The sequence below is a fragment of the Hakea prostrata genome, chromosome 1 (genome assembly GCF_041222555.1).
Source record: "Hakea prostrata isolate BN-2017 chromosome 1, UWA_Hpros_2, whole genome shotgun sequence".
In the NCBI taxonomy this organism is placed as follows: domain Eukaryota; kingdom Viridiplantae; phylum Streptophyta; class Magnoliopsida; order Proteales; family Proteaceae; genus Hakea; species Hakea prostrata.
The window spans coordinates 10,956,682-10,981,613 of NC_142600.1; the positions used below are offsets into that span (position 1 = coordinate 10,956,682).

General features: G+C 39.0%; 3 protein-coding genes and 1 pseudogene across 3 annotated transcripts; 2 read left to right on the forward strand and 2 right to left on the reverse strand.

The window, feature by feature from the left end:
* Positions 1–3,890: 3,890 nt before the first annotated feature.
* On the forward strand, positions 3,891–4,369 carry LOC149027436 (vacuolar iron transporter homolog 4 pseudogene; annotated as a pseudogene).
* Positions 4,370–9,235: 4,866 nt separating this feature from the next.
* Positions 9,236–12,685, forward strand: LOC149027437 (transcription factor VIP1-like). Its single transcript, XM_089162583.1, has 4 exons — positions 9,236–10,009; positions 10,358–10,490; positions 11,783–11,867; positions 12,007–12,685. Exons 1-4 carry the CDS (start codon positions 9,435–9,437, stop codon positions 12,240–12,242), a joined length of 1,029 nt encoding a protein of 342 aa, XP_089018709.1. The 5' UTR covers positions 9,236–9,434; the 3' UTR covers positions 12,243–12,685.
* A 672-nt stretch (positions 12,686–13,357) lies between these two features.
* Positions 13,358–19,178, reverse strand: LOC149027438 (serine decarboxylase-like). Its single transcript, XM_089162580.1, has 5 exons — positions 18,352–19,178; positions 16,416–16,647; positions 16,108–16,301; positions 15,876–16,012; positions 13,358–14,552 (listed from the first exon to the last, which is right to left on the reverse strand). The coding sequence occupies exons 1-5, from the start codon at positions 18,662–18,664 to the stop codon at positions 13,986–13,988; spliced, it is 1,443 nt and encodes a 480-aa protein (XP_089018706.1). The 5' UTR covers positions 18,665–19,178; the 3' UTR covers positions 13,358–13,985.
* A 291-nt stretch (positions 19,179–19,469) lies between these two features.
* LOC149027439 (uncharacterized) lies at positions 19,470–23,654 on the reverse strand. Its single transcript, XM_089162573.1, has 2 exons — positions 20,813–23,654; positions 19,470–20,168 (listed from the first exon to the last, which is right to left on the reverse strand). Exons 1-2 carry the CDS (start codon positions 23,478–23,480, stop codon positions 19,765–19,767), a joined length of 3,072 nt encoding a protein of 1,023 aa, XP_089018699.1. The 5' UTR covers positions 23,481–23,654; the 3' UTR covers positions 19,470–19,764.
* Positions 23,655–24,932: the final 1,278 nt, after the last annotated feature.

Below are 24,932 nucleotides of genomic sequence, written 5' to 3' on the forward strand. Positions count from 1 at the left end.
TTACCACTATCCGATCCGAATCCGATCCGTTTACACCCCTACGTGCAACTAGGATTCACATCACCCTAGTTTTTTTGTATACTTACGTCTCTAAGAATAAGAACCATGTGGACCACGATATATATATATATATATATATATATAGAGGAAAGTCAAAACGTATAGATTTTTTTTTTTCTGCTTTTCCCCCTTCTCTTTTTGGATAGAAATTAATATATTTAGTTTTTTGGTAATAAAAATATATAGAGGTAGGTAATCATGGACATTTGTAAGTATGAATACTGAAAGATTCGTTGAAGGAAAAGCAAGAGAAGCACGTATTCATCTAATGTGTGCAGTAGTCCGTTGGTTGTTCTTTCGGAAGGAAGGTGAGTTGGAATAGACTTCAATGAAAGCAATCCGCATAAAATCTAGCTATTATTTTACATTCTGTTCACATTGTTTTGGAATCTCGTCACTCACATGTATGCGCGTACTGTTTGTCGGGTGTTTCTTTATCATGAAAATATTATGTTGGACTATATCATACTAAGAACCGCACCCAAATCATATCTGAAAATTTGGTAGCATCTCATGCATGATATGCAAGTCTAATTCCATTCAATCGATCAAAATAAGACTCCACCAATCATATATGAAATGTCCCTGCGAAATCTATTGTTAACCCATGTGTGCTCCATTCACAATTAGTATTGTTTAGGGAACTTTTCAACGCCACCCCCAAAGTTACCTCTAAAATTTAATGCCCACCCATGTGTTACCAAATTTATCAATTAGGTTTCTTATAAGAAAAAAATGACGGCAAATTGCTGGCGTAAGTTAAATTTTTCAGAAAGACAAGAATTTGCTTATACAAAAGAATCCTAAGCTTGAGTTGTCACACCCCACCATCCATTTGAGCTTAAGGCAAACATAAATACCAATTGAAGTGCTTAAAAGGTCCCAAAAAAAAAATAATTTATTTATTTATTTCTTCTACTTCAAGGGGTCTCTGGAATAAGGGGCCAAGGAAAAAGAAACTTCAATTTTTATTTATTTATTTAATTAAAATTTTTTTTTTAAGGGGACTAGGGGTTTTTGAAATTAGATGCCCAAAATATGAAATTTTCAATTCAAAATTTTTTTTTAAAGGAGACCGGGAATCAGGGGCCCAAAAGGAAAAGAAAAGAAAATCTTTTTTTTTTTTTTTTTTTAAAATCCCGGGCAGGGGGGTCGGGCTGGTCGCACGTCAGACCGCCCGTCTGACCGGGGGTTCCCTGTTACCCCCTGTTTCTGGTAAGCATTTTGTTTACCAGAGACAAGGGCCACGCAGTCCAACCCGCGCCGCGCGCGATGGCATGGCCGTCTGCGCCTGTCGCGCGCGCTGGTGCGCCTACAACCCCAAAAAAACATATTTTCACCCTTTTTTCCCATCTTTTCACCTTCTCTCTTATCTTGGGTTGGTTCTTCTACACTTCTAACTCAAATCTAACCACGTGCGACGCTCTAACGTGAGATTTGTGACATCTTCTTCGCAAAATCAAATGTAAACTTTCTCCACACACAATCTTCGCTTTATAAACGGGGTATCTCATTGATCTCACACATACCATTCTACGTGCAACACTCCGAGGTATGCAACCTTGGGTACGGGCATCTTTTCCATGGAACCAAAGGTAGGCTCTCTCGACACACCATTTGTGAGATTTCGACACAATTCGGCTGGATGCTCTCCATTCCATACGACTTCTGAGACTCCAGGTGTGGCTTCTCATCAGTCGTCGATTTCTTCCATGCTTAAGAGGATAAAAGTTCGAAAGGAAAGGATGGGGTCCTATATGTATACCTTAGGAGAAAGATTTGGAGAAGGAGTTCAAATCCAGGAGGGACCAGACATATCACTGGGGTCAATCACCTAAATAGATAGTGCTAGGAGTTTCCTTTTATGCTTTCACAGATGTATTTCCTTTCAGACTTGTAAAAACCTCTTATGTGATTAATGAAATTCAGTTTGTCTCACTTAGGTTATTGTACATTATGCATTTCTTTTGTTGTATTAGGAATTGTAACTATTTAGTTATGACTTATAACTCAAAACGACCACTCACGACCATTACTCCCAACAACGACTCTCGACTCAGACTCATACGACAACACCCGACGACAACACGACTCTGACTCATGAGAACTTACTCTCGACAATACCTCACAACAAAGACTCACTCACCAACATGTCTCACAACAACAATTTTCAACTCAAGACTCAACTCACAACTCAACACACCTACACAATAACTTAAAACTGACAAACTTTACTTTAACCATGACTACAACCCCATAATAAGTCATAAACTTTAATTATTGTGCATTATTCAAACTTTGGTATCTTATGCTTCATGTATTCAAGTTTCTAATCCAAATTTTATATTATTCACTTCTAAGAAAGATTCAAGTCACTTCTGGATCTATGACTCAAGGATGACCCTACTATATCACATGGAGTTAGGACTTGTATGAACCAAGGCTCTGATACCACCTCTTTCACACCCCACCCAGCCGGATCTGGCCATACCCGAATACCCGTGGGGGTGATACACCGCAAGACCTAGGTTCAGTGACAATTCCATACAACACATGATATAGCATAATTAAAAGGACAAGAATAAATCAAGTTCAAGTATAGAGTTATCAAACTTGATTGATCAAAATGTTACAGTCATCCATTATCTAAAGTTAATCAAAAGGGACATCAAAGTTTGAATGAAATATAGTTTGTTGCAGCGGAAATTAAACTAAACTGATTCCCTAATAGTCATTCTTGCATCTTCATGATTTTATTATCATGTCACAAATTAATAATTATTTTCCCCCTCTCATTTGTTATATTTTCTTAGAATGCAAGGTTAATATTGAAAATAGATAAATAAAAACTAAGTGAGACTAATGTTATTAATAATAGAGTATCTAATTGATAAATTGAATAATTCAAAGTTCACACGGGATCACACGGGAGTGGCGCTAAAAATTTCATTACGTTTTTTTCCTTCCTTCCAATTGCAGTAGATGCTGTTACAAGGTCTGAATTAGTAATACTTACGGAAAAATAAAAGGTCTGAATTAGTAATGACACCATCACATCAAAGGACTCAAATTTTTAGAATTTATAGGCAACCACTTAGTTTACACCATCAGAACGAAAGATCTATAAATGCGTGACAAAGCAAGAGATAATATCTTTTTTTTTTTCAATAATAAAAATCCTAGATTCTCAATCTTCCATCACTGGTGTAAAACTCACCTGTATAGGACATCTGCATGTATTTCCTATCCATAATATGATTCGAATTTGGAAGTTACATATTCTTAACAAGTTGACCCTATTAGCGATGTAATTAAACTTGGTGAAGGCATCACAGTTGTGTTTTTCTTCCGGTTGTAATGGTGAAGGTAACTCTGCCCAAAAAAGAAAAATGGTGAAGGTAACTGCATAATGTAGAATGAGAGATATTCTTCACGAGTCACTATGAAGAAAACAGTGGATTCTGCAACGATAAATACCAGATAGAGGGGGCGTGTGGCTTCATTTCCACTTTTATCTTCTTTTCTCCTTCCTCCAGTTGCCTTCTTCATAGTAGCCTTTCTGAATTTCTGTCGTAATACAACCTTTCTTTTTGCTTCTACTTGTTAATTTTCCCCTTTCATGGAGGCAATAACTGAGGCTGGCAAGCAACCTTCAATGAAGGAAAATACCATTAATCCTGAGATCTCAATCAACAACCATAACGATATTGAAGGACAAAAACTAGGGGAAGAGCCCAAGGAAGAGATAGCTAGATTACTGCCAAAGGGCTCAGTGGCTTCGAGCAGCCGTTCTTGGAGCCAGCGATGGGTTGGTCTCCACTGCATCACTGATGATGGGAGTGGGAGCCGTGAGGACAGACGTAACATTTCAGGGTTTGCAGGGATGGTCGCTGGAGCTTGTAGTATGGACATTAATTGGAGAGTTTGTATCTGTATATTCTCAGCGGGATGTAGAGGTATGTCAGAGAGACAGTGAAAAAAAGAACAAATAATGGAGACTCATCTGAGGAGGAGGGCAAGAAACAGAAATTGCCAAACCCACTTCAGGCAGCGGTGGCATCGGGTCTTGCGTTCACAATAGGTGCACTGGTGCCGCTCCTTGGGGCAGCGTTTATAAGTGTTTATGGCGGTGCGGTTGGGGGTGGTGATTGCGGTGTCGACCTTGGCGTTGGTGGTGTTTGGATGGATGGGTGCGGTTTTAGGTAACGCACCTGTGAAGAGGTCTTGTTTCAGGGTGTTGATTGCTGGTGTGCTTGCCATGGCTACAACCTATGGATTATCCAGGTTGATTGGACTTGCTGGAGTCTAAGTCTCTCTCTCTCTCATCACTTTTGGATGCATGTACTTTGAAAAGATGACTTCAAGGAAAGCAGCAAAGGTCAAAGAAACATGAGTGTAGATTCATCTTAATCGAGTATGAAGATGATCGATTCTCTACCGCTAATATTTTAGTTTGTAGATTCCCAGAAATCTTATAGTGAAAACGAAAAAAATAATTAACAATCGAATAAAAGATTGGGGCTGTGTTGTCTGGTGAAACATGCAGTGTGAAAATTTTCATCCGAAATCTTGAAATTTATCCTCTCGTCCTCTTCGGATTCACATCCTCTTCTCATGTGTGGAATATCATAGGTGAGTCCCTAATTGGAAAAAAAAATTTAAAACTAAAGATTACAAAATTTTAACAAAGTGTGAAAAATTCATTGTATTTTGTGTGAAATATCGGTAATTGACCTCTCCTAATGTCAAATCCTAGCTTGACCCTTGTGCTGCTGGTCATGGCCTTGCGACCTACAAATGATCTCTAGTCTTGTAAGGATAGAGATAGCATGGCACTTCAAATTGCAATTTCTAATAATAATGTATCTAGGATTTGTTAATTATTAATTTTTTTTTTCTAATTGTTGTTTGACTAAAAAAGTTTTGTGCGAATTATGGAAAAGTTGGTCGGTCTGCAATGAGCAATTGCTTCCATTTTTATGGTAGAAATGAACAATGTTTCTTAGTTAATGCTTTTTTTGGTATCAATTATCATTCTCAATTATAAGAAATTTTCTTTATTTTAAATTATTTGGCATTTATTATCAGTTTTTAATTTTATTTAAAATAATAAAAAAATCTCTAAAATTCATAATAGATTTTTTGTCTATTATGGATTATGGTGAGAATTTCATTCTCTTCATTTATGTGCAAATTTACTTCAAATTTTACCTAAGTTGGGATGTAACCAAGGTTCCAAGAATCAGATCATAATGTTTCAAGCCCTTGAAATCAACTAAATGGCCTGGATCCTGATTTCATGTGTAATACATTTGGAACTGATGTGATTAGATTAGAAACAATGTTCTCATACAATGAGTAGGGTGAGATGGCATATATCCTCCGTAGAATCCAATCACAAGATCAAATCACCATTGATGAATAGATTCTTTGTCGTTTCAAAAATAAAAATTTTCTCATTGATTGAGAAGAGAAGTTCCATAGGTATTGAGATGGGTTGCCAAATGGAAGAGCACTAGCTAGGGGATGCATGAGAAAGTGTCTGTTAAATTGTAGGAGTGTGATTCCACAAGAAGTCCACCAGCTCAATCAATCTAATTCCAACCACAGTTTTTAATGCTTTCTCAGCCATTCCTCCCCAATATATAATATACCCACCTAATTATCAAACCCGATAGTGGGTTTATATGCATTTTGTGTAGTTAGTGTTCTACTTACCAAATGGGGATTACTCACCAAGAAAGGATTTGATGCTAATTGAATCATGAATCCATTTCAATTTTCAACATCAATGTGAGCGGTGTTTCGTACGACCATGGGTCGAGTAGCTAATTCTAGTGGTCCTGATCAGTTTACATTATTGACAAATTAATTGATGGTTATCCCAAGTTCCATTAGTGAATCGGAGCCCATTTGTATTGTTTTGATCCACGGCCCAGTTCCACATGTGGCATTTAAAAACATTTAAGCTTTAATCTATTTTTTTTTTTTTTTTTGGTAGAAAAGGGTCTATATATTAACGCGGCCCCGCAGGCATCCGGATACAGATCAGAAACCCGGATCTAACATAGGCCAAAGAGTCCGGCACGCACCACCTTACCCAAGGAAGTCTGCTACAGCATGACACTCCCTTTTAACATGAAAAAAAGAAAGATTTGGAATTCTAGAGGAAAGATCACCACATCCCGGACTAAGTTTTGAATGTCCCGGAATCGGCCCGTGGTCACAAATTCGATCGCCCCGATCCGTCCCCACCGGACATTAACAAAGCCTTCCTCTAGAGCCAACAAATACCCAAAGCCCACTCGCCCACGAGTCAAAAAAACGCAACCCCTAAAGGGCAGAACCCGCAAACCACCCACTAGAGACCACAAAGAGCCAAAGGAGGAAAAACCCATCACCAACATCGGACGAATCCGCAACCCGAATACGCCCCAGCCACCACCGCAGAGACAAACCCAAACACCGGGAGGCCCAAATCCCAAGAAGAGCGAGAGAGATGAGCCAAACGACCCTCGAGGCACCCCAATTGAAACGACAGCACAAAGGATCACCGAGGAGAGAAAGAAAAGGAGAGCAAACCAACCCGCAAAGCCAGAGAAGGTGATCATTGACATCGGACAAAACGAAAAGCCCCGGAAAGCCTAGCACACACTCTCCAAACATGAAGGAGCCGCAGACATGTCCAAACCAACCTAGAATCAAATGCCGGACTCCCGATGTGAGGCTGACCCCGAAGAGTAAGTGATGGAGAAGAAAAGCCCACGCAACAAGCCCCAGGAGTAAGAAACACTCAAGAAGCCCGCATCCCCTATCAAACACCCCATAAGCCCCCCGCGAGACCATCAATAGATCGAACCAGAAATATCTCAGACTCGTGTGGCTCTCGTTTGAAATCGAACTCGAGATGATCCATGGTCTCCAAACTCTTATAGAATTTCCATTCCCCACAACCCATACTAAGCCAGATTTAAGTATTTTCCTTCCTTCTAAAACACTTTTCCATGCCCAAGAGGGGTTTGTGCCCAAGAGGGGTTTAATCTATTACATACCATACTATCACAGCAAACCTCCAATGCTCAAAAGTTTCATTCATTTTTTTTTCCTTAAATATTATTTCTGAACGTTTTCTTTTTGCAACTTTTAGTCAAGTTTATGCCTAATTCAAATTTAAATAATCATTCATTTCTTGTTCAATAATTCAGCATATTGATTCTGTGAATTGTTTTTTTTTTTATGGTCTTTTTCTGTTTTACTTTTAGCAAGGAAGGGGACTCGTCGATCAGCAATGGCCACTTTGCCTCTTGAGCTTTATTTGGAGGTAAATCTATTGTAACTTAAGTTGTTGATTTTCTTGTTTAAAATTTTATGGAAAGTAAAATGATGATAATAAGAACAGCTGATCCAATCAACAAAAATCAACTGGTTGAATCTCATTAATCAGCAGAATTTTTTGTAGAAATGACTCAAACCTAATCAACTACTGATGGCACCATTCAATTTTTCATGTAATTGATCAAAAGGATAATTTAACTGTCGATTCATGTCTCCATTGTGCTTTTTTTTTTTTTTTTTTTTTTTAATTAAAAGGTTAATATATTTTTCCACTTTTCTCCCCACCTAGCTAAAACAGTAACAAGACGAAGAAATTAGATGTAATGTCATTCTCAAATCTTTTGTAGAATCATACAAAAATCTAAATTATAGAAAGAATAAACCATGAATCTGAAACTTTGACAACACGCTAGTGATTGCTCAGGGTTAGTGGGTATGGTATTTATCTTAGAAGGGTTACGCACAGAGAATTTTTTTCTTTTCTTCTTCACTTGGTTTTATTTCTTTGGTGTTTTAATGAATATTAAGCTCTTTTTTTTTTTCGGCAACCAAACATAACACTAATAGATCATAAAAACGGCCAATTGGTATTCTTGAGAGTTGGCACCTGGGACCGCCCAGGTGCCCAAGCAGTATTCGAGTGATAAAAGGGATCCAAGCAAAGTCCTGATCGAGAGCGAAAGTCTCTGTTTCTGATGTAAACAACAAAAAGCTGTATTTCTTCTTACCTAAAAGATATAAAATATATGTGTGTGTGTTTTAGCTTTTCAATGGCGTCACACGATTAATGATTACCCTGAAGGGATTGAAGGAAACGTGGAAGAGAAGGTTACAGAGCTCCGGCCTCTGGGTGCTGGACACGGATGTTGGTTCTTATAAACAAATACTGGAAACAGAATATAAAACAGTTTTCAGACAAGAAGCAGCCTAGCTAAACCGAAAACAGGAAAAGAAAAAGATGTGAAGATCACTGAAGAAAGAAATTTCAAATTCAAAAGTAACTGACTTTCTTAAAGCCATTAAAATCGATTGAAGCTGATTTACCCCATACCATAACACTATCTTGAATCTTGATTTTTTACAACAAAGCCAATAATCGATTTAACTTTGATTTCTGATAATGAAATCACCAATTAATTAGCATCCTTGAAAGGGAATCATGAAAGTATACAGGGAATTCGATCCGAACACGAACCTGATTCCTACGAGTAGTTTAGGACCGGAGCCGTGAGGGCGAACCAAACTCGATCCATGGCTGAACCACAGACCTCACGTTGCGTCAGCGTGTCGTCTAGGCCGGTCCAAATTTCCAACTGCCCGGTGAACATACTCTCACGGTCTCACCTGCTCACATGGGGGAGGAGACGATACATGGTAGTCTCCTTCCTTTCTTTTTTTTTTCGCTTTTTTCGGGGGGTTAAAAGACTTAAAACTTCAAAGTAGAACTTTATTAAAAACCTTAGTTTACGTAAGGAGAACCCCGTGGGGCCCAGTGATAGATTTGTTTACTTTTGTCAAAGCAAAACGTGTCAACCGGAACACAAACCCCGCTCCGCTGTATGTTATGGACCTTCCAAAATTCCAATCCAGCTATCCAGATTCCAAAGCACCAAACCTCCTCTGCCTGATTTATATCTATATTCCCACTTATTAATATTGGGCTTTTGACTTTTTTCGGAAGTTGTGCCAGTGGGTCCCACAACCTCACCTGGGTCATGAGTCGTCGCCATGACTCATGACTCACCCGCTCCAGTTAACATATCAAATTCACCGTTTCACCGTCTTTTCTTTTTTCACTTTTCGTTTTGTTTCTTGTGATGGATGATGAGTAGAAATGTTTCTATTGAGCCGAGCCCAGGGTTTCACTGCTATTTCCCGCAGAAGAGAGAGAGAGAGAGTAGAAATTCAACGTCTCCACTCCCCCCGTATCGATACGAAGCTTTCAATGCTGCCGTTGATTAACAAAGGCGAACATATCCAAGAACAAACCCAACAACCCCAGAGGAGGATTCTGGATTACTAACCCAAAAAGCTGAAGCATGGATGCTCAGTTCACCAGCAGAGCTGCCGGAGCCACCTTTCCCGGCAGATTAGACATCGATCAGATGCCTGACACTCCAAACCGTGGATCCCACCATCGACGTGCTCAGTCAGAGACCTTCTTCCGCTTCACCGACGACTTCCTCTTCGACCCTGATGTGGACCTTTCTGCCCTAGACTTGCCTTCTCTCTCCGAAGATAGCGCCACCGCCACGACTCCCACCAACGACAACGCCGATGTTGGTGTCCCCATGAACGTTGATTCCACCGCCGGAGACAAAAGTAAGGGCAAGGGGGGAGTTGGAACTCATGTCAGGAGCTATTCTGTCGATTCCGATTTCTTTGAGGGCTTAGGGTTTCAACAACCGTCACCTGTCAGTGCCGAAGGTGGCAGCGAACCTGACAAGTTTGCCGGGAGAAATGGAGTCTCTGAGAAGAGGATGCATAGGCATAGCAGTTCCATGGATGGGTCTTTGTCTTCCTTCGATATGGAGACGTTTGATAGTACTAAGAAAGCTTTGGGACCCGACAAGCTTGCGGAGCTGGCTTTGATTGATCCTAAGAGAGCCAAGAGGTTTCGCATTTCCCTTTATCAACTCGTTTGGATTTTGATCGAAATTCGAGATTGGATTTTGGTAAACGTGCTTAATTGTTCTTATCGATCAATTGTTTCGTTGGAAGATCTTCGGATTTACTTTTACGTCTCTAAAATATAAAGAAATTGTTTGATTGAATGACTGTTCATGAGTAACCTGCGAGGGCTCTGTACTTGGTTTTATGGGTTCTTTATCAGTATATACTTCAACTGATTATTGTTATTCTGCTAGCTTTATTTAGATAGCGATGCTGACCAAGTATACTTAAATGGAAGCCTCATTTCTTCCTGTGCCTCTGAATTTGTTTGGCCGTATGTCCTCTGTAGGATTCTTGCAAACCGACAATCGGCAGCAAGGTCGAAAGAGAGGAAAATTCGATATACTAGTGAGCTGGAGAGGAAGGTGCAGACACTTCAGACTGAAGCAACCACCTTATCGGCTCAGGTCACGATGCTGCAGGTATCAACTTTCTAACTGTTTTTACTCTTTTACCACTGAATTATACAGAGATACAGAAAAGGGGTACTAAATTCTGGATTTTTTTATTATTTTTAGGGGGGTTCAAATTCTAAAGATTGGATATGTGCTCCCTCATATATTTGCCTGGAATTTGTGACAATCATTGAGTGCTTAGTTAGGGAATGACCTCTTTGGTCAATTTCTGTTGGTGATGTTCTTGTGGTTTATCATATGATCGTTGTCTGGTTTTTTGCTGTGGGGTTTTGTGTCATTTAATATATATTGGGCTGGGATGGTGGACTTTCGATCACTGATAGGACTGCTTTCCACAGATGAGTTGACTGGCATATTAAGTTGTGAGAGGACTAAATTCTGAATAGACGAGTTTGATTGGTCATCCTGGAAAGTGAGGATCCTGAGATGGCAAATTCTTAGTTCCTCAGTTTGGCAAGCTCATTTGCTCTGAAATTGACCTCTTTATGAAATATACTAGATGATGGAACCCCAACAAACATTTATGCTCTGAAATTGAAAGCCGAAAGAAATAGATTTCTATCTCCACAAGTCTATAAACGTATCTATAAAAGGCATCCATGTATTCCCTGTGGAATTAAAAATCAAGATCATTGATGTATTCTATGATGATTTGCTTGATGAGTATGGTATCCTTTTTCTTACCCCTTTTCCTGCTAGAAGTTAATTTCCAACATCTCATTCCTATTGATGATTTCCTGTCCCCAACTCCCCTTAATATTGATGTCCCCAACTTCCCTTAATATTGATCATGTTGTAATTGATCTTCCACTAGTTCTTCACCTTACAATTGCAAATGATGACAAAGCTTCAGTGTGTATGCATATAAATATTCTAATGGCTGATGCATGACATTGCCATCACCAGTACTTCTGCATTTTTTACTCTGGGTCACATCTAGGAAATCACATTATCCAGTTACAAAGATAGAATGGACCAATCATTTGATGACATAATAGACATTTTGAGCTGCCTGATTAGGTTGTTATTCTAAAGACCATCTTCTTTAACATTCTGATTAGGTTGTTTTTTTATTTTCTGGAATTGTAATGTAAAATAGGCTTTATATGTTATGACTGCCAAGCAGAGGTAAGGCTACATATATTATGACTCTTCCCAGACCTGCAGTAGGAAGAGCCTCCTGCACTGCGTTTGTCTTTATAAATGTGCTGTTTCCTTGATGGTGTTTGTTTTAGTGAAACTTGGGGTTCATGGATTATCAGTGGGGAGAGATCTGAAGTTTCATTCATTTAATGCAGAGAGACACCACTGGATTGACTACTGAAAACAAAGAACTCAAACTGAGGTTGCAGGCTATGGAGCAACAAGCACAGCTGCGAGATGGTATGTATGGTGAAGAACAATTTGCTCGTTTATTTGCTGAGATTCTTCTTCTGTCCTGGACCAGATTGCCCTGCAAACCCTTTGTTTCTCACAAATGCAGCTAGTTGAAACTGAAATATATCTGTTTGCTCTGTTTTAGCTCTGAATGAAACCTTGAGGGAAGAAGTACAGCGGCTCCGGTTAGCTACTAGCCAAGGCCATGCGGTCAATGGCAACCCTTTCATTCGAGGATTGCCACCTGCATTCTTCTCTCAATCTCAGACTTTGGGCCAATTTGGGAACCATCAAACACAGCAGCAGCCTGGCACTCAGTCATCTTCCAATGGCCAGACTCTAAGGGGACAACCGCAGCAAGATTTCCAGCAGAGGACCTAATGGGGTTCCTGGCGTTGCAAGTTTGATGCCAAAATGTTATTTTTTATGACAAATTGGTGGGTTGCAACTTGCAAGTCAATGAGTGAATTTTCACAAGCCTTTCCCCCCCCCCCCTTCTTTTTCTTTGTATATACTATGTATATTAGTATATGCATATCTATATGTAATACCGCTCGGATTGTGAAGAGTTGTCTTTACCCTGATTAGCCCCTCTTAGAATAGGTTGTAGCAGATGGATTAGCTTCTAATGGACCACTACATATATGGAGGGGTGACATTTTAGTTTGATTCCGACGAGGAATTGGAGACCGGTTACCCTTAATTTAGAATGTTCTGGATATTATACTTTCAGATTTGTTGTAAAGAGTAGTGGAGGGCTTCTTAGCGGCTTTTGAGCAATGATTCTCTGTTCGTTCTAGCGATGCCTTCAGGTTTATGATGCTCCTAAATGAATGAAACCTGATCTGATGGCAACCCAAGGCCAAGTGAATTGGTATGTTGATTAGTTAGTGGACTCTACATGAGCGTCATCTCATGATAAGCCTCTTTAAGTCAGTTGGCTGAAATGGTAAACCAGTTATTGCGTTAGTTTTCTCACGAGGACGGACCCAATTGAAAGAGTATTGGTGGTTTGAGGAAGGAGATAGAGTATTAATATCTGTGCACAATGTTGATACGACTGGAAAAGCGTGTGTGCGCGCACGTCTTCTAAAAGAAGAAAGGATACAACCACAGACAGCAACAAACCAAGTTACCCGGAAGCCGAGCTATCTCCAGCGTACTCCAACGGCAGAACCTGATACATAGTTCTAATTATAGACTCATAACGTATGTAACAAACATTCAGAGAGTTCTGGTTTTAGAATCATAAGGGATATAAGAAATATTCAGGGAGGATAACTGGCTAATAACAAAAAAATAAAATTGGAGCTTTTGGTTTGCATATCAATCAAGCACCTGGCACTTTCCAATCTGAACACTGTTTCATTGGTCGAAACGGTTTTGCACTATAGTACTTTTTCATGCAAGACGCTCCTTTACCCCCCAAAAACAAATTTTTTTAAGACACTCCAAGTGAGTTTTACATGTGAAATACATAAAAACAAGCGGAGTGGGTTGGAGGAAATGGACTTAGTTGTAGTGGAACTACTGCAATTGGATTCTCTAAGAAAATTGAAGCTAAATGCATACAAATGCGTTTTCCTGCTCGCGTATCTCAAAGGGGCCTTCTGTCTTCTGCACGTCTGGTCTTTGAACGTTTCAACAGCATAGTTACTGTCAGCCAAGCAAGCCTCTTTGCACTCTTCTGTCTTCTGCACGTCTGGTCTTTGAACGTTTCAACAACTGAATATTGGTCTTGTTTCTGTGTGATGTTTACCAACGTAGGCATGAAGAAGAAGTTGCTTTTCTTCTGTTTCTCATCAGTAAAGCTGGAACCACGAAGGTAGTTGGATACGGCCTTCTGATGTATGAGAGTAACATTACGTATTGAAGCTGCAAAGTCCCTTTGGATCACACACATTGATTGATGAATAATAATGCAGTTTTGGTTGATATAAATAGAACAGTCCCCAAAAAGTGATGGTAACAAGCCAAAGAATGAAAATGCTCAAAGATCTGGCTAGAGAATAAAACCAAGAAGAGAAAGGTGAGAGGGAAATCTGGTGCTGAGTCCTCCACACACTTGCTAATGAATATTGATTCACTTACCACAATTCGAGAAACACAAGGAAGATTGATCCATCACTTATGAAGAGTACAACTACAATTTTCCTCTCCTAAATCAGATGCAATACAAGGAGGTTGCAGCTTTCCATCTTGATACCAGATCGAGCGCTTCTGAACCAGTTCATTCAAGAAACCATCGAGTTTCTCAATAGTAATGTTGGGCATCACTGTTACATGAGCAATGTTTCCTTCGCAGGCAAGCTGCCAGCGACGAACAAATTCCTCATCTTGTGGACGCTCAAAAACAACAGTGCTGCTGAGCTCATTAAGCATGGCACCAATCCCTATTGCTCTAAGGCGATCCTTCAAATATTTAGCATTCCGGAGGCACTTCTGAACTTCTTTCTGGAAACCTCGGTAGCCTTTTCGGTTCAGAGTGTACCAGAGGAAGATTGGAGCGTGCCCATTACGGCTACCCATGATGGTGGCATCCCGGGATGCAAGGTACTCAACATTGTTTGATAGCACATCGATATGTTCCAATCTTGTTATGTGAACGCCACAAGGCATCGGGCATCCCACAAATTTGTGGCCAGATACACTTACACTTCCAATTGGTTTTTCAAATGAGACTTTTGGTGCCTGCTCATCAACAAGAAAAATCAACATACACATGGGAATAAAATCCAGAACACTAGAGACAAAGACAAATTAATAATATCCATGTTTGCTAAAAAAAAATGTTTTAGCAGAAAAGAAATATATATGTTGGTAGAAAACGATAGCAAAGTTAGAGCTTCTTAGCTAATACAAAGAGTAACTGAGGACAAATTCAAATTGTTACTAAATGCAGTGACTGAATCTTTCAACTATATCTTTTACCAAATGCAGTAACTAAAATTGTACCCTGTCTTCTATCTTCCACCTCAAAAAAACTGCTTTTCTTCCCCCTCCCCCTCCATCTGTAAGGATGTGGATCCAGGCCTCAGCCTGATTGTTCTGACAGCATATTAAACCCATAACCTCATGGACAGTGTCATACCAGGGAACTTTCACCAAAGCAGTGAGGAACACTAACCCCCCCCCCCCAACCCCCTGGGTTGCAAAGGCACCAGGGGTACATGGAGTTGAACTCAGAACCACCCATAGGGTTCTGCTATTTGGTTAAAGTTAGCGATATTCTTACAAAGGGATTTTCTTATTGACACATAAGGTGTAAATAAGTTGTAGTCTTACCTTTTCACCCTTAAAATACCAAACTTTCTTCTAGTGAAGATAATTCTAGTCACTTCATGTGTGTAGTATAAAAGGGGGGGGGGGGGGGACAATGACAGCTTTTGAATTTTCATTTTCAACAAAATCAGACGGAGGTAAATTTATAGTGACAACTGGAATAAGGGAAAAATTAAAGGCATCTCACTGTACTTGTTATTAGTCTCAGATACAAAAAATTACTAGAATCACAACTGATAGATCACAATTTCACCCATGCATGTGGAAGCCCCACCAGCAAAACAACCACCCAACAGGAAGAGTAAAAACATCCAGTCCCCTGTATTAATTTGGGTGGCCAGAATGAGGTTGAGAACAGAAAATTGCACTTCAAAGCATTATATCAGATGGCTGGGATCGCCAAAATAAACAAGACATACTTTGGAGATCACCCAAGAAGCATTCACCAAATTGCCCAAATTTTAGAACATCGAAAACATTCAGTCCCTCTATTAGTTATGATGGCCAGAATGAAGTATGAGTATCAAAAACGGCATTGTAAGTAGCACCAAATCAGAAGAGTGGGATCACCCAAATACACAAGATAGACTTCGGAGATCAGACAAGAAGCATTGATCAAATTGTCCAGACTTATTTCAGATCTACATAAAGCAGAGCTTCATCCATCCTGTCAAAAACAGTCCTCTATGTGGATTGGAAAAAGAGGTATTATGGAAATGTAAGCGGACTTACACGTTTTACAAAAGGCATCATGAGCCCAAACAAGGATCCGTCGCAGTGAATGTAGAACCGGTCATGTGAGAATCCAGTTGCTTCTAGAGTGCTTATAACCAGATCAAGATCATCAACAGCTCCTTTAAGTGTTGTTCCTGTAATTTCTCAAACAAGATCTACAATATCAGCAATGGCAAAAATAGACAGAGCACAAAGCAAGACTTGGTACACAAAATGAATAACAACATACCTATGTTTACATTGATGATAGCAGGTTTATCCTTGTTAAGGAGGAGTTTGGATTTGAAATCTGTGCAATCAATCTCACCAGAGACTAGCGTGTCAACCTTTATATATTCCATCCTGTACATCCTTGCTGCTTTGAAAACTGAATAATGTGACTCTCGCGATGCATAAAGAATTCCATCAGGAAACACTTCCCTCCTGCACAATGAAAAAAAAATGTCTCATTCAGCACTTCACACACAGAAATAGTTATTAGACCAGTGAAAAAAAATTAGAAGTAATCTAGCCAGCTGATGAGCTTCAAATACTAACCCAACAAGGATGCCATGAAGATTTCCTTCAGTGCCACAATTTGTAATGTATCCCCAGTAATCTTTCTTCTCCAGTTCCCAGAGACGGGCAAACCAATTTAAAACACCAACCTCAAATTGTCTGGAATGAACCCCATAGTTACTCTCAATGAAGGGATCACCCAGGTTATTGATGGAGAAATGTTGCAGCTGTGAAAGAGCTCCATAATCAAAGTCCAGGTTATACGGGTAGCCTATAAAAATTTTAATATGCAGGCATGAGGATGAGCATAGTTTCATACTGAAAATTGTATAAGAAATATAAAAAGGAAAATCTTGGAATTTTCATGTTTGCCAAATATTAATAGTCGGGTTAAGGAACATGCTTACACCCAAATGGTAACTTGAAAAATACTTTTTAAGGGCAAGTATACCAGAAATGAAGCAATTTCTCTATATGAGAGGAAAAGTTGAAGGGTTAAAACAGAGTCTTCATGTACAATTGAATGGATCAAATACATTCTACAGAAGTAAGGAAATCAATTCACTACGGTACAGTACCGTACCAAATTTCAAAAAGGATACCGAAACCGTACTATACTGAATTTATACGGTACGGTATGAAAACAATATTTTAAAAGCGGCACGGTATGCTTTCGGTAAAAATTGGTAAGAAAAAAATGACACAGTTGCGTATATGGTATGGTATAATTTCAGTATTAACAAACCCATTCTTCTAATCTTCTAATTTGTAATGTTGCCACAAGAAGCTAAATTATGGACTAGAGCATCGTCTAGTAAAAAAAATCTGTGGTCAACCCAACGAATGTGATCCCTAAAGCTACTGAGTTATAAGTTATAACGCTCTCCACAAATGGTTTCTAAGCAATTTGATGTAATGCTAACCTTATTGAACACTTTAATACTTGAGCACACAACCAATCCCCATTCCAGTGACACTCAAAGATGGTGGAAGTTATGTTCGATATCAAAATTGAAGTAGTTGGCAGTGATTGCATTTCTCCCGAAGAAGCTTGTTACTTTGATCAGGTTTTCTAGTGGCAAGAACAGATGCTTATGTCATTAATTCTGAAAGGAAATGAGCTATTTTGATACTTCATTTATGGATAAGTAGTTTATATTGTGAAAGGAAATGAGCTATTCCTAACCTCTCTTTCCTTGTGTTAAAAGAAGAAGAGAATGAACACAACGATAAAAACAGTGTAAGCCTCTCCACATGTAGAAAGTTAGAAATTCTGTCACTTAAGTCAGAAAGCTTTCTACACTATAAAGATGCAGAGAAGGTACAAAGCAAGCTCACACAGAGAAAGACAACTTTACCTAATTTCTTTATAAAGTTTTAGAAAGTATTCATCAAACTTGGGTAGCATCATGGCAAAAATATTTTTACCGTGTTTGTCATGTTAAATATGGGGGTGAGAGTATTACACTCAGTGAATCTAGATTGAAATGTGATTTATCTTGTTATCCAAGAATGTTGTTTACTCTTGCAAGTTGTAAGCCTCCAATCCTGACTAGAAAAGAATGGGTATTATTATTGATTAGTTTAGTGAGATTTTCCTGGGCTAATTGTGTGAGTTTTACTTCCAAGTTGAAGGGGTTTTGCACACATAGGGAACAGTCTTTTATTTTCCAGCAAACACAGCTTAAAAGACCGTTCATCAACAAAGATGTGGATTGTGGACCAAGAAATCACTTCGCTGTGAGCCATTTGGTAATGGACTGAAGCTAACAGAACCCAAAGCAAAAGGGATGTGCAACTACTTTCAGCTTCCTTCTCGGCAGACCTCCATATTTTACAGGTTTCATTAACAAATTTACAGTGCGTGCGTACAAAACAAGAGCCATCGTATCATTAATTCAGAAAATCCAACAAATGCTTCTCATAACCGTTTACGAAAATTGAAGCAATAATGAAAATTATGAAGGATTTGTACCTATGTGATGCTTGGTTCTTTCAATTAGAGACTTGCGGTACCTTGACAATACACTAGCCATATAGGCCTCCCTTTCTCCGGTAACATCATCGTCCGCATCAGGTTCTGTAACCTCGAGACAAATCGTATCAGGACTCCTTCCCAACACAACGTCCCCACTGTGCTTGTCTACCCCATCGCCATTGACGAAAGCTCCGTTTTCAACGTTCGCTGGCAAAGGTTCAGGTAGCACAGCCCTAGGATCAAATTCTTCCGGTAACGGTTCAATAATTCCGTTCACCTCAGCAGGAAATGCTTCAACACTGCCAACCATGCTGTATCCAGCTAAATTGCTAAGGATCTAACTCCGATATCGAGAATTCGAGACTAGCTCTTCCACGATCTCTTCAAGCCCTTAGAAACCAAGTATAAACGACTGCTCAGTTGCAACAGGACTTCAATTTGAATGAAAGCACAAGGACTGAAGGAAGGAATGCCAAGATTTCAGAAGACAACTAAACGTTAAACCACAAACGTAATAGGAAATTTGATGGAAAGAGGGAATTGGCAAGTGAGGAGATAGAAGATTTCCAAAGCAGATGAAATAAAAACCAGCAGAGCATACACCGTAAAGATCCACGAAAAATGGGCGGATTGAACCAGGAAATGCGATGCAAATCTCAAACCCGTGGCGTTGAAAAGGCGACCATTTCGCTCAAAGCACGCAGGCCACTTCTGTCGCTAACGCGGTGGAGGTACCGAGGGACTGAAGAGAGCCAGCCGCAGCGCCTGATGAGGAATCAAATGACCCCGCCACATTTCCAACTTTATGACGCAGCCACCGCCCGATTCCAGATCCTTTGCCCTCAAACGGTCTTATGCCCCCGTGCTCCCACCCTAACACAGTAACACCTTCACGAAGGTTGCACACATTACTCATCTTAACATGAATAAATCTTGTGAAAGAGTCAAAGGTGATACATGTTAAAGCGGTTAAAGACCCAACTTCTCTAGGGAAATCTTGGTTTGCACCCATTTCAGCGGGCATAAATATAAAAACACTATGAAGAAAATCGTTGGCTTTATAAATCGTCGGAGCCGAACATTCATATTTTGAAGCATAAGCTACATGACTTGAAATATCACCATATCATTTTCTTAATAGGGTGGTCTTATTGAAATAAGTGAAAAATACATAAGAAATCAATACAGAATGAGGAAAGAATCCCCAACACTAATGTGAAAAATCTAGAAGCAGAGCAATTAGCTGCTCAAACAAGTGGTGAAACCGAAATCAGGAGAGATCCTCTGCATATCTTTGTAACTCCAACATAAGAAGTCAATACACGATTTACAAATGACTGATACGATAATTGATGGATACCATATTGATGATGAAATATTGCCAATTGCCTTTGTCATATTTCATCTTATTTAGCCAGAAGCAATTCCAAGATAAATGTCCTTGATCAGATGTAATTCTCTCATGACATCTTTCATGTCCATCCTATTCCATGGTGATTTCGCTGAGCAAGCAACTCCAATTTTAATAACTAGATAAAAGCATTCTTGCAGTCTATCTCTCATGCATCTTTGACTCTTAGTGGTGTTGGCAATTGTTTCTGCTTGGACCTCCTGTTCTCCTTCCATGGTTAGAAGTGCAGGATCAATGATCGTTGTCACATCATCATGCAAAGCCATCTCGGCCCAACAATGAATGTTTAAGTTATCTTTAAACATTTCATCAGTAGGTCGCTTTGATGTAAACATCTCTAACAAGAGAATTCCATAACTATAGACATCATTGTACGTTGAAACATCAGCACCAACAGCAAACTCTATAATTTATAGATAACTTGTTAGTATATACTTTACAACTAGTGAAAATATAAGTGAAATATACTGGTCTAAGCTGGAAGAATAATTTGACAATAGAAACATGCTCTTCAGCTAAATGCCAATTAAGTTAGTTTGGAATCTCATAGAGCAAATTATTGGGTGTTGATCTGAGATGGGTATGCATCCATGTTATGAATTGTATCCCATTAAGCATTTCTACAACATAGGCTCCCGTATGATATATGGAATTTACGTACGGCCTTAAATCCTAGTAATTTTACAGCTTCCACGACATTAATCATTATATTTATACGGAACCCCAATAAATAAACTATATGCATCATTATATCCTATGGAAGTCAAGTATGATATAATTGCAGTAAGGCAAGAAAATACTGCATGTCATAAGACTATAGAGTCTCAATGTCATATTTTTATTTGAATATATGTACTTATGTCCTAATTATGGTCTTGTGCGAAAGTGATGAGACAACTTTCACCAAAAAAAATTATGAGACAAATAATATAATCATTTTAATGAGTTATACTCAGTCAACTTCCTAAAAATAAGCAGAAAAAAAAAAAAAAAACAAACAAAAACAAAGCTTTAAACCATATATAGATCAATAAATGGGTAGATTACCTGGTGCAATATATCCAATAGATCCCTTTATTCCGAGTGAACCAGTTTGATTTTGATTTGCACCTGAAACTTTTGATAGAATTCTTGATATTCCAAAATCGCCCAAATGTGCTATCAAATCATCATTGAGAAGAACATTACTTGGCTTTATACCACAGTGGATGATCTGCATATGACAATGGTGGTGAAGGTAATCCAATGCTGCTCCTATATCAATCGCAATATTCAATCTTGTAATGAGCTTTAGGGGCCTTTGTAAACCTTGCATTCCATTTTCATCTGGATGTAACCACCTATCCAAATTTCCTCCCGGCATGAACTCATATATCAAAGCCATAAAATTGTTCCCTTCGTTATCCAGACTTGAGCAAGATGTTAAGATTCTAACCAGATTTCGATGTCGAACATTTCTAAGGACTTCACATTCAGCTAGAAAACTCTTGGAAGCATTTCTCTGTTCAATGTTGAGGACCTTCACTGCAACAATTATTTCTCCAGGATTAAGAATGCCTTGGTATACAGAACTATAACTTCCCACTCCAATCAAATTTGCTGAAGAGAATCCATTAGTAGCTTTAAGAAGTTGGGCATAAGAGATTCTAAAATGACCATCCTCCATAAAAAACGTTGTGGATTCTTTCCTCTCTTTTCTTTTCAAAAAGAGAATGAAGAACAATATCATAAACATCAAACTAAGAGAGACTCCACAGGAACATATGATAGCTATCAACTTGAAAATGTGAGACCTACCACCTCTAGTATGGCATGATGTCAAATGAAGTTCTGGTATACCTCCACAAAGCTTATAGTTTCCAATGAGACAAACTATACTCAAATTTCCAAAGGCTCCTTCTACTGGAACCTCGCCCTCCAAATGATTAAACGATAAATTCAAATTTCGAAAAAACTCAAATTTTGCCAAATATTTTGGAATAATCCCAGAAAAATTGTTACGTGAAGCATCTAAATCTTGAAGACTTCTAAGATATTCCAAGGACGTTGGTAGAGATCCTTGAAATAAGTTACCCTCCATGAAAAGGCTTTCTAGGCTTGTACAAGCACCAAGGGTGCCAGGGATAGCACCAGACAACATATTCTCGGAAACATCTAAGATTCCAAGATGGGTGAGTTGACCCACTTCCGGAGGTAGAGAACCAATCAACTGATTTCTACCCAACCATAGCTCAATCAACCCAGAAGAATCAAATACCTCTTTGGGGACGACGCCATCCAAGATATTGTCCGCAAGATTCAAGTGTAACAATTTGGTGCAGTTTTTGAGACTTGAAGATATACTTCCATGCAAGTGATTACCATATAAAAAGAGCTCAATCAATTGTGTCAAGTTCCCAAGAGGAGGGATAGACCCTGTGAATCTGTTCCCACCTAAATCAAGTTCATTTAGCATGTGAAGTCTCCCAATTGACTTCGGAATACTTCCTTCCAGTAAGTTTCTAGATAGGTTTAAGTGCAGTAAGCTTACAAGGTTCTCAATTCCTGCTGGGATGCTTCCAGATATTTGATTTCTTGCCAATGAAAACATCCGCAGGTGAGCTGATAAGTTTGATATGGTACTGGGGAGCAAACCACCAAACCGATTACGTTGAAGCCACAATTCTTGTAGACGACTACAGTTGGTCAATGTTTTGATGAAACTCAGATCATCAGCCTCTCCACCTCCCAAGTGATTTCTGTCCATTGAAAGCCTAGTAAGCTTTGATAGGCCTCCAAAATGAATGGCTACTTTTCCTGTAAAATTGTTTACTCCAAGAAAAAGCTGTTCCACTTTAGATAAGTTGGATAAGGAAATTGGAATTTGTCCATAAAATTGGTTTACTGCAAATGAGACCCATTGTAGATTCAACAAATTAACTCCTAGATTTTGTGGAAGACTTCCTTCAAGTTGATTTATTCCAAAATCAAGTCTCTGGAGTAATGAAAGATTATATATAGAGGAAGGGATGACACCGGACAAGTTATTTCCACCAAGTGCAAGAATTTCTAAGCTTCTCAATTGGCCAAGTGAATCTGGAATACTTCCTCTTAAGCCATTGTTTCGTGCACCAAGGTGTTTAAGATATGAAAGGTTTCCAAGGGAAGGTGGGATATGCCCAGTCAATTTGTTTTGATGGAATGAAAGGAATTCAAGCATGGGCAAGGACCCAAGCTCGACTGGGATTTCCCCCTCAATATAGTTGTTGTCTAAATTGAGTCGCACAAGGTTGGAGCAATGAGACATGTTTGAGGGAATTTTTCCCTCGAAGGAATTGTTGTTCAGATTTAGAAGGTTAAGTCCAGAGAGAAAGTTTACTTGATGAGGGATTTCACCATGGAAGCTATTGTTTTCAAGATCAATCCCTTGAAGGAAGCTGAGATTTCCTATTTCTGGTGTCATGACCCCTTCCAAACCTCTTGATCTTAGATTCACTTCTAGGACCCTGTGTGGATGTAAACGACCGCTGCATATAACACCTTGCCACTTGCAATGAGGAATGGATTCATTCCAGGAGCTGAGGACGTGAGAAGGATCCTGGGTTATGCCAGCCTTGAAAGCCAATAAAGCAAGCCGATCTGTTACATTTGAATGTGCCAAGCTCATGCAACTGCACCAGAGTAGAAGGAAGACACTAGTGCGAACGAACAAAAGCACCAACAACTTAAAACCCATCGATCATTAATCTACTTTGTGTTAATTTGCAGTTGCAGGAGGAAGATGTGTGAGTCTTCAACTGGGTATCTCAACTGATGAAGTCTTTAGTGATCAATTGGTGTGCTATCCTCGTTGATTTTACCTGTCGATAATTGATAGACACACACAGAGACAATACAACTGGTATAGCCGTCTAACAGGACTAAAAACGGGAAAATGCAAGTGGATGAGTGGTCCTTTTAATTGACTAGACCAATGATTTGAGCATTGATCGAAAGAGATAAATCTAGAGTTTTAGTTCTGCTGCTACAAAACAAGTGAGACCCCAGGAGGATTATTCACTGTGACTTTATAGAGATTCACGGGGAATCGATCCGATGATAGAAGTGGAAGGATGAATTACCATACATAGGGGGGAATTGGATTAGGTCAAGGGTGGTATAATAGTAATTTCAATTAATTTTTTATTTTTTTATATTTTATATTTTATTTTTTAATGAAGAATAAAATGATAATGAAGCAACGTTTCATTGCAAAACTGAAAAGTTAATGTTGTAAAATACTTAAATACTCAAGGGTGTGATGCCAATGGAGGAAGGGGTGAGGGGTGGACCTCTTGACGTGCCATTTGATGAGCATCAACAGACAAAGACTAGTCTACCAGAATTTAATGAAAAAATGAGTGACCCTGCCCTGCCCTCTTGAGTCTTGAAGTGAGATTGATTTGAGAATGGATGACGCCAATATTAATTAACCATGTCGTGCTGCCAGAGACGGACATCGAAGATCAGAATGAATTTGGACCATTTGGTAGGGTGTACTTTTAACGTAATGGAAAGCAATGGAAATTTGGCGTGGTGCTAGCTACAGATGTACTTTTATAAGTAAATATAATTGTAGAATTTTCTAGCTGGTTGGCCAGGGGCGTGCGTTGTCACGGGTTTGAATTCTGTGGATATTGAACCGGTAGTCTTTTTGGATTCTGGAAGGGATCAATCATTAAGACCTGGGAGCATATCCAAACCTATTGCTCCAAAAATGTCACGTGTAAGTGAACCAGCATACAAAATACGTGATTGATCGGATTAGTCGAATGACAATCATATTTGAGTGCGTTTGTTTGCAAAGTTGGGTGGGAAATAAGAAGTGAGGGGAAAAAAAATATAGACTCATGGATAATGGAGTGAGGAAGAAAGAAATGAAAAGAAAGTGAAAAATTGTTAATTGTGGGTCTTGTATTTTATTTTTCTACATTTTTTCCCAAAGTCTTACATATTTTGTGGGATTTAAAAAAAAATTGAAGTGAAAAATTGAATTACCACCTCACCAGACAAGTTTTAACTGTAACTTTTACACCTCAAACAACCAAAGAATGTACACTTTTAGGCTGGGTTTGTTTGTTGGAATAAAGATGGGGTGGGAAAAATCTTGAAAAGCTTGTAGATTTCTTACTTTTCCCTGAAAAATTCT